At 56.4% G+C, this 12,912-nt stretch overlaps 6 protein-coding genes across 6 annotated transcripts; 2 read left to right on the forward strand and 4 right to left on the reverse strand.

Annotated features, from left to right (window-relative positions):
- Positions 1-507: 507 nt before the first annotated feature.
- On the reverse strand, positions 508-1,106 carry F5144DRAFT_545898 (uncharacterized protein; the record flags this gene model as incomplete). The annotated part of the gene is made up of 3 exons (XM_066787388.1): positions 508-718; positions 844-910; positions 971-1,106. 3 exons carry the CDS (start codon positions 1,104-1,106, stop codon positions 508-510), a joined length of 414 nt encoding a protein of 137 aa, XP_066647469.1.
- A 531-nt stretch (positions 1,107-1,637) lies between these two features.
- Positions 1,638-3,344, reverse strand: F5144DRAFT_643705 (mannose-6-phosphate isomerase; the record flags this gene model as incomplete). The annotated part of the gene is made up of 2 exons (XM_066792826.1): positions 1,638-3,138; positions 3,201-3,344. The coding sequence occupies 2 exons, from the start codon at positions 3,342-3,344 to the stop codon at positions 1,921-1,923; spliced, it is 1,362 nt and encodes a 453-aa protein (XP_066647470.1). The 3' UTR covers positions 1,638-1,920.
- Positions 3,345-4,182: 838 nt separating this feature from the next.
- On the forward strand, positions 4,183-6,790 carry F5144DRAFT_545900 (ADP-ribosylation factor family-domain-containing protein; the record flags this gene model as incomplete). The annotated part of the gene is made up of 4 exons (XM_066787389.1): positions 4,183-5,312; positions 6,090-6,364; positions 6,420-6,566; positions 6,627-6,790. 4 exons carry the CDS (start codon positions 4,183-4,185, stop codon positions 6,788-6,790), a joined length of 1,716 nt encoding a protein of 571 aa, XP_066647471.1.
- A 473-nt stretch (positions 6,791-7,263) lies between these two features.
- On the reverse strand, positions 7,264-9,495 carry F5144DRAFT_150822 (Serine/threonine-protein kinase SSN3). Its single transcript, XM_066782471.1, has 2 exons — positions 9,040-9,495; positions 7,264-8,942 (listed from the first exon to the last, which is right to left on the reverse strand). Exons 1-2 carry the CDS (start codon positions 9,290-9,292, stop codon positions 7,654-7,656), a joined length of 1,542 nt encoding a protein of 513 aa, XP_066647472.1. The 5' UTR covers positions 9,293-9,495; the 3' UTR covers positions 7,264-7,653.
- Positions 9,496-10,228: 733 nt separating this feature from the next.
- F5144DRAFT_565250 (actin family) lies at positions 10,229-11,825 on the reverse strand. The gene is made up of 3 exons (XM_066788481.1): positions 11,639-11,825; positions 11,118-11,537; positions 10,229-11,026 (listed from the first exon to the last, which is right to left on the reverse strand). The coding sequence occupies exons 1-3, from the start codon at positions 11,658-11,660 to the stop codon at positions 10,296-10,298; spliced, it is 1,173 nt and encodes a 390-aa protein (XP_066647473.1). The 5' UTR covers positions 11,661-11,825; the 3' UTR covers positions 10,229-10,295.
- Positions 11,826-12,019: 194 nt separating this feature from the next.
- Positions 12,020-12,896, forward strand: F5144DRAFT_481861 (Asp/Glu/hydantoin racemase; the record flags this gene model as incomplete). Its single annotated transcript, XM_066785307.1, has 2 exons — positions 12,020-12,133; positions 12,225-12,896. The coding sequence occupies 2 exons, from the start codon at positions 12,020-12,022 to the stop codon at positions 12,894-12,896; spliced, it is 786 nt and encodes a 261-aa protein (XP_066647474.1).
- Positions 12,897-12,912: the final 16 nt, after the last annotated feature.

Consider the following 12,912-nt stretch of genomic DNA (forward strand, 5'->3'; position numbering starts at 1 on the left):
TCATTCCTGCAGCCGCAACGGTCCGGATCCTTGTCTTTCTCTCTCATCCTGAACGGTACAGTGGATACTTTGCACCCCCGGGATTTCTAAACGTATTGCCCTAACTTTGTAGGTCTTTGTAAGTTGAAATGCTTACTTGGGGAAGTTTGTTGAGATATCCTCGAGGGCTTTAAGTCCCATCATGGTCGCTGACGAATGGCCCGACCGAGTTCTACCCGGTGGTCAACCGGGTTCGGGGTGCAGGTGGGTGAACATACCGGGTATTTACTCGGAGACTCGGCAGGTTCAACAGTGCCAGAAAATCCCACACCGGGTAGACGTTTTGCAGGGTTCTAAACAATGTATCTGCTCTCCGTCAACACTGCTAATATAGACATTTGGCCGGGGGTGCCGTCTGGAATCATGTTTCGAGTTGGAATCACAAGAATATTTGTCAAGACAGTTTCGGTTCGAAAGCAAAGAGTAACATTACTAAAAAAAGCTCATAACCCGAGACAACGACAGCCACTAGCACAGATACTCATGGTCACACGGATCGTCGGGCACTACGGTGATGGTGACAACCTGTGCCGACCTCGTCGTGGTCGGCTTCGGGGTCAGGTACGTGATGAACGTGGTCACCACTGTTGGTCCGACGGTGACCACAGTGGTCGAGGTCCGGGTGCTGGGCTGGCCCCCACCATCCGTTTCAATAGCGACGCACTGCTCGTACCAAATGCTGCGGGTAAGAAAAGGCCGTGGTGTTAGTCATTGTCTTCTCGTTAAAGAAGCTAGGGATCAAGAGCAATAGCTAGGGAGAGAGGATCCACCGGAACTTCCTTTATGGAAGGCAAAAGGACGTACTTTCCGTCAAACTTGCAATATGCCCCCGGTGGACATATTGTTGGCCCTGTGTACGTTTGCCCACCACCTAGAAATCATGGTCAGATCATGCCTGTCCGACCTCCAACAGTGTGGTGCTGTCCCTTACATTGACCATAAAGCGATTGGGTTGCCGACGGTGGGGCGACACGTGTTGGTGTTGGTGTTGGTGTTGGACGGCGTGTGAACCATTGGGCGGCTGCCGGCTCCAGGAGGAGACACGAAAGTAGATATGACTTGAGCATGGTGTTTGTGGGTGATGTGATGATCGAGACGAGTAGTCGAGAGAACAAACGGGGAACACCGGGTTGGACGCCTTTATAGACAATGAGCCCTAGCTTGCCACCGGAACTCCTGGGAACGCCGAAGCCCAGGCCCGGACAAGCACATACCCAAGACCCGGGTTCCCGTGTTCGATTATATTAAGTTCCCACAAAGGTGGGAAACGTGGGATAGGGTTTATATGGCTCGGTACCACAACGTCGTTGAAAGCCTGTGTTCTAGCCGCTGCAGACGGATGCATGGCCTTGAGGACCCGCCCAAGGGAGGACAGCTCAAGTGTAGCTTATAAAAGGGAACCTGGTATCCCTTTGTGTACGATCTGTCTTTTACGTCTGTAGTCTTCCCATCACTGCTTCACTGCTCCCGCCAAACGTGATAACCAACGGCAAAGACAACGAAAATGTCCGGTTGGATGGTCCATGAAGCTTGCTACTATGGCGAGAATATGGACCATGCTGCAGTTCGACCCCAATCGATATCAAGCCGCTGCTATTTTGGGCTGCTGGCTCGGTGGGTAAGGCGATGGGGTAGGTCCGGATGATAGAGTGCAGACCACCCGCTGCCGGGACAGCGGGTAAAGGGCAAGTGTAGTGAGCCGTAAGATCCCGCGATGCCTTGCCGATGAAAAGAGAATGATTGGCTATGAGGGGAACCGTGGTAGAGTGTATAGTGAATTAGAGTGAAGGCAATAAGAGGTGCAGACACCCGAGCTGCCCTTGTGCTTCAGTTTTCTACGCTGGTTGAATCTATGCAATGCCAAAAGGATTACACGAGGCTCTATAGCGAAGCTCCACGATGCCCCTCAACCTCACAGAAAGCCTTGAAGGTGATGAACTCATCGTCATCGCCCGAAGACTCCGATTCGAGCACACACTCGGCGGTGGCGCCAACGAAGAAGACATAGCCTTCCTTAACCTCCTGCACACTCGGCCCAACCGAGATTTTACCCTTGCCAGCGGTGCAAATGATGATGCTGGGGCCATCCAAGGGATCGAACGTGGCTTTTGAACCGTTACCCTTGAGGGTCGAGCGCACCACACCGAACTCCTCGATTGGGGGGTCATAGAGGGTGACGGCGGACCCGGAACTGTAGGCGGCCCGGTTGAGCGTGGCATACGGGTAGTCGCGGGGCTCCATCTTTTGCTCGTCGATGGGCGCGTAGCTGTAGGTCAGCATGTTTACGAGTGTGTCGACATCCTTGAACTTGGGAGTGAAACCCGCCCGGACCACATTGTCGCTGCTAGCCATGCATTCGATGATGTCGCCGCTGACATAGGCGTGGATGTCGTCGGCCTGGAGGAATAGGGCTTCTCCTGGTTGCAATGTCACAAAGTTGAGGAAGAAGAAGACGAAAAGACCGTAGTCGGCGCCGAACTGGCCGTGGAGGCGGTTCACCAACTCGGCAAGAGTTGACCCGGAAGTGGCAGCGACACCACCCCCTGCGAAGTCAGCCCCGGCATCTGCCGCAGACTCGACAAGTATCTTCGCAGCAGCAGCCATGTCAGCTTCGGAGGACGACATGAGGGCGCCAAAGACTTTCTGTAACACTTTCTTGTTCCGTTCCACGGCCTCCTTGGATTCATCGTCCTTCGTGATCTTGACAACCTCAGCGAATTCCTTGGCTGTGTCCTCACCGACAAGCTGGCGAAGCGCGGGGACTGAATCCAGAAAATGTGTTATCTCGCCCAATGGGCGGAAGCCGCAAAACCCTTCGAAAGGGGTGATGGCAATGGCCATCTCGGGCTTGTGGTTGTCATCGGGGTAGTTCTTGGGGTCTTTCGCGTGAAGCTGCTCCGCCAATTTCTTGTTGGGATGGGCCTGGATGGACAGGGCTTTGTTGACAGAGAGCACCTTGAAAAGAAAAGGGACCTTGTTGTCATACCGGGCGGCGACGGATGGGGCGAGGAGCGCTGTGTTGTCTTGGACGAGGTCGAGAAGGGTGCGGCCGGTGGTCACATCTTTTGAGGGATTGGAGGGGTGGGTGCCCATCCACAACTGAAGGTCGTTGTGGTCAGCCTGAGGTTCCTAAAAACAGGGGTCAAGTAGACAAAACATGCCTCGGCATATGGCTTGTCATCTTGGATCGAGAAGTCGGCCGAGGGCGTCGCGGCAGCGAACCGCGCGACTGCAGATGAATTGCCCTTCTTCCCCCATTCGTACGAGTTGGCCCCGCATTGCAGGCGGATGAGGGGAACTTGCATTGTCGGGAGTTAATCTGAGCTTCCCTCGGGGTTCAGGCTTGGACGTTGGAGTTGGGGAGCGAAAACCCAGTGATAAAGACTTCGTGATCTGGGACTCGGTGTTTTGTTTTCTTGGAGCTGAACCCCTCGCATTTACGCCACAAGCAGAACGGGCGGGGTTGGGATGGACTACGGTGTTGAGATCGCACTGTGTGATAGGCACCAAGCCCTGCCATCTACACAGTGCTAATTCTGATGAACACCATCCCCAGAAGGGAGGTCTCTGGAAATACAGGAGCTCTCCAATCACACACGTGCCTTCCATCCACCGTAGGCAGGATGAATGCCGCTGGCTCATGGTCATTGGTGAGGCGAAAACAATAGAAACTCAAAATAACAACCGTGCTTCAAACAACCCAGGGAATATATACTCCCCTGAATCCATTACATCAGAGCTGCGGTCGCTGGTTCATATCAATTTACTCAAACATCTCATCCATCACCCTTGTCTCCTGCCTGACATTGGCGCGGCACACAGCCTGAGATCAGCACCTGCGCCGAGACATCCATCCCGGGGAGCCGCAGCCACCCATCCACCCACCCGCCTACTTTACGAAGTAGTTAGTTAACTCGGTTTTAACCAGCAATTGAAGGATCTGAGACGACGGATCCTGTCTACTTCGTATCTACCCTTGCTTATCCGGACTAGGTTCCCGGGGATCCCTTTGTGTGCCCCGCTGGCACGGGGGTAAATATACCTTACAAATACCAGCAACACGTCGGCCGGAGTCCCATCACCAGAGACCGTGGCGACACTAGACGCGACGGAATTCACTGGGCCCACGCTCCCCCGTTCATCATGTCTTCACGCAATCGCAACTCACGGGGACCAAACCGAAACAGTGGCAACGCCCAGGGGGAAGAGGCTCATCTATGGAGCCAAGTTAAGGATGACATCCGGGTCATGGTCGACGACATCAACGCGAGCAATGACTCGATCCGTGCCGTAGTGGCGCAGGACAGCTACATGGCCAAAAACAAGGACGGCGTTGACATCACCGTCGAGGAGCAGAAGCTCGACAGCTTGCTGCGGAGCGGCGTCAAGGGATCAGATCTATCTAAACAGCAAATCGATGCGCTGATCGAGCGTGTCACGGTCCTGAGGGCATTGGTCAAGGCTAGGGAAGACGCGGAGGCACAAGCAGCGGGGCCATCGGGCTCGTCCGGCCGGGAGAGACCAGGCGGGTTGTTATCCGCCTCGGCGAGGTCCGGGTCAGTGCGAGGGATTAGCGCGCGTGAAAAGGAGCGAGATCGAGATCGGGACCGAGACAGAGATCGTGACCGCGACCGCGACCGCGACCGTGACCGCGATCGCGGTGATCGCGGCGACCCGGGTTCGGTGTACGAGTTTGACGGCTCGGGGGACTCACCCATGCCGTCGCCGGTGGGAAGGAAGCTGGGAGGAAGCGCTGGCGCGGGAAGCGACCGCTCGGTAAACCGGGATAGCGTCCCCCCACGAGGCGGGGACCGTGATACGCCAGGAAAGTCGGATAGTGTCCCCCCGGAATCCGGAGGGCTTGCCGCCACGGCGGCGCAACGGGCGAAGATCACTTTCTTCAAGGGCCAGGACGTGGTGTTCAAGCCGAAACCAACAACAACCACCGACACCACGGAATGGATGCTTGGAAAGGTGCAGCAGGTCCTCGGCGAGGGCAAGTCACGGCGGTATAAAGTCCAGGACGCCGACCCGGACTTACCACCAGACCAACGCGTCGAGTATCGCACTAGCGCCAGCAGCATGATCCCGATCCCGGCCTCTGGCGTGGAACTCCCGGATCTCGACAAGGGGAAAACGGTGCTCGCCCTCTATCCCGACAGCACCACATTCTACAAGGCTGAAGTAATGGGGACAGATGCAGCCACGCACAAGGTCAGCCTGCGTTTCGAAGGCGAGGAGAATAATGTTACACTGCAGCTGGTTGAAAGGCGGTTTGTGGTCGAGTATAGGAATTAGGTCGAATAGGCATCAGAAGAGTTAGGGCGCTGTTTGCAAAGATCAGAGGATGGTGAACTTTGCTTCCAAAGCTACACAGCATTCTCCGGGATCCTCCTCTCAGCCCTTCCCAGCGTTTGTGAAGCGGACCGTGACTCCACGAAAAATACTCCATGATGCAATGAGCACAGACCATCAGAGTTGGAGACTTTTGCTTTGATTGGTGGAGAAGTCAGGGGTAATCTATTGCAGCTCCACCAAGCTTGGGGTGCAGGGTTTCGGACCATGCAGAAGCCCATTGTTCCCTGTCAGGGGAGAGAAAACGCGGCTCCGCGTTCACAACACCACCATTTGGATCTGCATCACGGGGCTCCCGAGACATCAGCCCAAACTCAAAATTTTCCCATCTTGACTCTCGTTTGCTGCTTTGTTTGTTCCCACCCGAATACGTGCAACCGGCACCCTAACCGTTCTTACCGCAATACGGTATGTCGCACTAATCTCCAGTCTACCGTTTCATTTCCGGGGACCGACCGCATCTTTACCGCTTTACGTTAATTGTCAGCCACGCCCATGCTAATACACATTCGCTTCAGCCAGCCCCATCTCGTGGTTTCGCAGCTTTGCATCATTCAGCGACACACCCACACACTCGCGTGTCAGGAATCACCCCACGACTACTTTCCGACCTCCTCGCATCGGCCTCTTTCGTTTTGTGGAAACTCTTTCCCACCCACCGACCCATAACCCCGACACCCACCAAAGCCAGCCAGATTATTCCCCCAGACCAAGATGGGCGCCTCAATGTCTATTTCGAGCCTCTTTGGCAAACTCTTCGGGTCCAAGGAGGTGCGCATTCTGATGCTCGGCCTCGACGCCGCCGGCAAGACCACCATCCTCTACAAGCTCAAGCTCAACCAGACAATGACAACCATTCCGACCGTGGGGTTCAACGTCGAGGCCTTTACATACAAGAACATCAAGTTCAACATGTGGGACGTCGGTGGCCAGGACAAGATTCGTCCATTGTGGAGGCATTACTACAGCGGTGAGCACAATCAGCTGGGAACGGAGGGCTCGCCGGAAGCTGACAAGCATGGCAGGCACACAGGGTCTCGTATTCGTCGTGGACTCGTCAGACCACAACCGGATTGAAGAGGCCAAGATAGAACTGCATCGCATTCTCAACGATCTGGAAATGTCCGACTGCCTCTTGCTGGTATTCGCGAACAAGCAAGATCTGAAGGGCGGTATGTATGACCCTGCGAAACCTCCTCAATATGACTCCCACTAACGTTCTGGGGTAACAGCAATGGACTGCCAAACAATCACCACAAAGCTCGAACTTTCCAAGCTCGGAGAGCGACCGTGGTTCGTCCAGCCCGCCATCGCCACCGAGGGCGAGGGCCTGACCGAGGGTTTCGGTTGGCTGTCGGAGAACATCAAGAAGACGCCCAAGTACAGCGGGAAATGAGCGGTGTACTCGACAGCCGAACGCGGTTCAACGGCCCATTCAACCCGCCTGTCACGCTATGGCACTACACAGCGCCGGCTTGACGGCGGCTGCGAACGGACTCATCCATCTACCCCCGATCATTCCTTCAAGCAAAGCAACACAACAATCACCCGAAAGCCAACAACGGGGCTCCTTTACTATAACCAATACCGGCACAGGCCGCGAACGGTAGCGGCATCTCCACGACGCCGGCCCGCTTGAAGGAGCAACTCTCGCTACTCAACTCCCGATTTCCCTAATGGGCTGCACCCCCCGCCCTAATTTTATGTCCTGCTACACGTCCTTTTGCTGGCCCGCCGCGCCACGCCACGCCACGTCTCTGCACCACACTTCAGCCGCGCGGTTTTCCCTATGTTCTGTCACGTCCACTTTAACGACCTCTTTATATCTTAATGCACGGGGCCCGGGCGCTGCACCCTAGCGCCCCGTTTTTGTCTTCATCTGTTCACCATAGCCGGAGGAACACTGTCTATACCCAAGGAGCGAGGAGGAGGGAAGGAGGGAGGATTGGCAACGTCGGAGTTTGAGAACGTCGGGAATGAACACAAAGTCTGGAACTGATGCGGGCCCGTGATTTGTGTTGCGACTATGGTATATTAATGTGAACCTTTGACTGCCTCCATACCATACCCCTTGCTGGGGCCTGCCTGTAACCGGAAATCCAACATGCTATTTTTGAAACGCTAGCAGCACGCATGCATCTATTATATCCCTACGCCACCCAAATGCTGAAGACTGTAAACGCCGTGCCGGTCAACGACTCCCTTGCCCCCTCCTCATCCAATGCATATACTACAACGAACCAGTCTCGTCACCACCAACTACCCCTCCTTGACGCGCTTCCCAGGACGGAGTGAGTCGTCCGGCAAGCCACTACGCTTGGTCCCCGGTAGCGAGCTGGTGCGGATGTCGTTGTCGTCCTGGCTGACGCGGCGGTGTGGGTACTCGGTCTTGAGGCCCTCGAAGCAGTTGGCGCTGACGGGGTCGCCCGTGCTGAAGAAGGGGTGCTGCAGCGCCGCCGCCGCCGTCAGCCGCCGTTGCGGGTCGTACTCGAGCAGGCCCGCCAGCAGCTTGTACCCCTCCGCCCCGAGGCTCGCCAACGGGCTCGTGCCCGACCCCGGCCCGGACCCGCCGGTCTGTTGGTTGATGGTGTTGTAGTACCACTTCTCGAGGTGGCTTACCCCGGCGTTCGCTGCTGCGGCTTGGCGCTGGGATTGGTAGTGGTGGCCGTGGTGGTGTCCGCCGTGGTGGATGGGGGGTTGGAGGGTCGAGAGCTGGCTGTACTCGGTGGTGCTGGTCAGCAGCGGCCAGCGCTCCTTCGTCGGAAGGCCCATGATATCAACGATCTTCTGCATCTGGTTTCGCTGGAACGGCACCGTCTTCTTGCTGTCCATCTTGGCTTCCTCGCCCTTGAATATCGGTCGCAACGAGAGCAGCTCGGCAAAGATGCAGCCCAGAGCCCACATGTCGATCGCAGGCGTGTAGTGCCGACTGCCAAGGAGTAGTTCGGGCGCTCGGTACCATATCGTGACCACCACTTTATCTCCGCCGTAAAGACTGTGGAGAGGCTTGTAGGAGAGACGGGCGAGTCCGAGATCGCCGATCTTGACCTCGCCGCTCGAGGTTACCATGATGTTGGCAGGCTTAAGGTCGCGGTGCAGCACCCAATTCGTGTGGAGGTATTGGCAGCCATTGAGCAGCTGGAACATAATGCTCTTGATGGTGCTGGGTGGTATCGGATGGCGAGGTTGTTGGGTGTGGTGGTGGATGATCTGCAGCAGGTCGTGTTCGGCATACTCGAAGACCATGAAGATGCACTTGTCCTCGAGGATGATCTCGACTAGCCGGATCACGTTGGGATGGTGGAGTTCGGAACACAGCGCCATCTCCCGAACGGCCGACTGCGAGATGCCCGTGTACGACGCCTGCTCCCCTTCCTTGTCGGGCTTGAACTTCTTGATGGCGAACTCGCCCGGCTGGCCGTGGCGGCCCAGGGCCTTGTAGACGCGGCCATATGTGCCGCTGCTGATGAAGCCGACGACTTTGTACTTGTCTGTTACTCGCACTTTGCTTTGGTAGCCCATGGATCCGGTCCCGCGGCCCGTCGGGTCTGTGGCGACGAGTTAGCTCTCAGGCGGGGGGTTGATATGTTGGGGTCGACTCCAGATCAAAAACGGATCAAAAACGGAACGAGCGTGATCACTGACAAGGCCTCGGCTGCTGGTAGCTGACTTCAGCCCTCTGGCGTTTGGCCTGGTTCATGGCGGTGTCCGGGCCTGCTCCGAGCTCGCCGAGGTAGGGGAGGAGGGGAAAGGGGCCGGCGGCTGCGTAATAACGGTTCTGCAAGAGCCCCGATGAGCTGGACAAACCAGACGGGACCCCCGGCCACTGAGGCCAGGGTTGATCGCCGGCATATGTCTTGGCGTCTCGGTGTCCGGTTGGATGGTAATGGTTGTTCATGATGAAACCGTCCAAGTAGAACGCGGCCCGATCAAGAAGAGCACCGCATGCTGCAGCATCGAGGGGTGTAAAGTAAAATAACAGCTCCAAAACACCCCCCGTCGGAGTTAGGCCCCTCAAAGAGGCGAGAGGACCGAGTCAGTCAAAAACTTGACAAATCTCGGGCTCTTCGGGTAGCCACAGCCCGGTTACAATACGGGGGACTAAGTTGGCCTTGATGGGGGTTGATGAACGAGACACAGGACGGGAAAAGAGATGAAAGATGATGGAACCCGCAACATTCACGTTACCTTCAAAGGCGGCCTGGACGCTCCTCTTCAATGACTGCGTTCGGGCAGCGGAGACCGACCCCGGGCCGGTAGCTGAGGAGGGCGGATTTGTGAGGCTCATCTGATGGCCGGGGGCGGATGAGTGGCTCGAGTGGGTTGGAGGCCAGCAGGGGACAAGCCCGGAAGCCAAACGCGACTGGACCCAGGATGGGGCAAGATTACCGAATGAGACGAGTCAGCAAAACGCCGAACGGATACGCTCAAGCGCGGGCAAATGCGGGCAAGTGCGGAGAAGTCGGGGGCATGAGATCATGTAGCGAAATTGCCGGCGTTGCCGTGTGCTCTCATTGCTGCCCAAACCGAGGAAGGACTGCGATGACGATTGGCAGGTGTGATGGATGGATGGGACACACTAGTTTTCCGGTCGATGTTGCGAATGAATGAGATGGTTTGGATGGTTTGCGCAGAGGTGGGGCTTCCATGGGTGTTTCGGTGCTTGGCGGCCGAAAGACTGCCCGTCCTAACAACTCCGGGCTGAGTTGGCTAGAAAATATGTTAGACGCAGGAGTTCCCCAGATTAGTTCGCCTCTCGAGATTCGGAGAGCAAATCGAGATCAACCAGGGAGGCACCTAATAACACGGTCAATCACGGCGAGGAGGCGCAAGGTCGGCATCATCAACACACCCAGTCTTTTCGTCGTCTAAAAACGCAACGCTTGCTATACCGAACCGACCTATCTGGGGCCCAGCTTCTCCAAGACTCGGGTGCCCTGCTCCTCCCATTCTTGCTTCGAAATCCACATGCTCTCCTTGTCGGCCATGATGTTGGCCAGCACTGCACCGCCGAGGAACACCATGTGCCGCCTCCGTGGCGGATCTTCTATCCTGACCTTGAACTTGCTCAGCCGCTCCGGGTTTCCCCCTAGCACCCTCGTGAGCCACAGCTGCTTAATCTCCTTCTCCAGACGTGACGGCAGGCCGGGGTACATGCTGCTACCACCCGACAAGACGATCGCCTTGAAGAGGGACGAACGAACATCGACATCGGCGGACTGGATGGTGTTGAAGAGGAACTCGGCGATGCCCGGCTGGTCGCAGTCGACAAGGTGCGGCTGGAACAGGCACTCGGGGGCCTCGAACCGCTCCGAACCAACGCGGATAACCCGCCCGTCGGGCAATGTGTAGCTCTCCACCAGGACCGTCGTGTCCTCGCTTAACCGCTTGTCCAGCTCCAAGTCGTAGGAAACATAGCAGAGCTTCTCCTTGATCTGGCGCACCGTCTCGAAATCGGCCGTCCGGTTCAGCGCGTATCCTCTACGCAGCAGGAGGGCGATGAGGTTGCGTGTGACATCACGGCCGGCCACGTCCAGGCGACGCGTAAGGTGGTTTAGGACGACGGATTCGTAGACGGGGACAATATGCGTCACGCCGTCGCCGGAGTCGACAACCACGCCGGAGCTGAGACCTGCGCAAATGGTAATGGGGTTAGTGCGACAGTCCAGTGGCAGGTTTCCGCACAGCAACAGGCTCCAACACTCAGACTCCAGGGGGCGCACCTTGGGCATACAGCGCCAGGACGGCCTGGATAGCAACGTAGACTCCGCCAAATTGGTACCGCTCAAACATGACCTCACACATCTGCTCGCGGTTCTTTAGAGGGTTGAGGGGCGGCTCGGTCAGGAGGATCTTGCGGCCGCGCGGGTCGACCTTCATCTTTTCGTAGAAGGTGTAGTCCCACAGGTGCTGCATGTCGTCCCACTTCTTGACGATGCCGTTTTCCATCGGGTAGCTGACCTGAAGCATGGTGCGTGCCGCAGCGGCCTCGTCTCCGCACATAATGTCCTTGATTATCATGTCGCTCCCGCCCTTTTCTTCGGTACGGAGGATCGGCCGGCCGACGATAGACGGGTATTGGAACTCGGGGAAGTTTTGGGCGGCATAGCCGACCTTGAGAAAGCCGGTACCGCCATCGAGAACTAGAAGAGAAATAAAGAGGTTAGCTCCAGTCCGGTGTTCTGTGGTGCTTGCCCACTGCTGGGCGCCATAATGCGGTCGCTCATTGGCAAATCGTCCTTACCTATGGGGGGCGGGTTCGCCATTGTCAAACTGCGCGGCAGCTACTGGAAGCAAAATGGACGGTTGGACAGAGAAATGGTTGCGACCGACGAGCCGCTGGGTGTCGACAGCAAGCTACGGCGTGGTGATGTCTCGGGTTGAGGTGGTGGTGGGGTTGCGGCGGGCAGCACCTCCTGGAACCCTGGCAGCTGCCTCTCACAGTGCGTCAGCAACGCTGTGGCTGGGGATGCAGGGGATTGAGGCAGGACCCACGTGATACCCCGCAGAGCAACCATACACAAGTGGGGTTTCCATGAAGCAAACAACAACACAACTCCGGCATCAATGCATCGAGGAGAATCGACAGGCTCAAAGTCACGGAAGCTTGACAAAAACCGCAAAAATGGCCACCAACTTCATTAGGCGGACAACCAAAATCTTGGTCTTGAACCCCAACTCGTCCAAGAGCATGACGCATGGCTTGGAGCAAGGTATCCGTGAAATGGAGCTCTCTCAAGTATGCGATGTCGCCCGGCCCATAGCTTGACGGTCTAGTGAAGAAGGGAACAAAAATATCTAATTACCTACGTAGCTAACCTGCCAACCAGTCCACCGAAGTGCACACTTACACCGCCCCTGACGAAAGCCCTGCAAGCATCAACGATGGCAACGACGTCCACAATAGCGCCAGGATTGTAACCCAGAACTTAGACGAAATAGGGCTACTCAAACATTACGACGCAGTGCTTGTGGCCTGTTTCAGCGTCCATCCATTGGTTGGCATGTTGGCCGATAGGGACGGCGAATTCGGCAAACTCGCGGTAACGGGTATTTTTGAGGCTAGCATCTTGACATGCCTGTCATTGCTGCGACCCGGGAAGAAATGGGGTATTGTGACGACGGGCAAATTCTGGGAGCAACACTTAAGCGAGGGACTGGATAGCTTTTTGGGGATTCAGTCCAATGTCTCCAGCACCAAGTTTGTCGGGGTTGAAACGACGGGTCTCAATGCGGGCGACTTTCACGGAGGCGTTGATCCCGAAGTTGTGCAAGAGAAGCTAGTGGAGGCTACCACGAGGCTCCTTAAAAAAGGGGATGTTGAGTGTGTCGTCATGGGCTGCGCAGGCATGGCCGGGTTGGAAGAAATCATTCGATCTGTGGCCGTTGATGAGTATGGGCCAGAGAAAGCCCATGAACTCTTGGTCATTGACGGTGTGAGAGGCGGCATTGGGTTATTAGAGCAAATGGTTCGCAGCAAGCGCGCGTTTCGGAAACCTTGATGAGGATTTAAGAGCA

This window comes from Chaetomium tenue (assembly GCF_020726465.1).
Source record: "Chaetomium tenue strain MPI-SDFR-AT-0079 chromosome Unknown F5144scaffold_2, whole genome shotgun sequence".
Classification (NCBI taxonomy): domain Eukaryota; kingdom Fungi; phylum Ascomycota; class Sordariomycetes; order Sordariales; family Chaetomiaceae; genus Chaetomium; species Chaetomium tenue.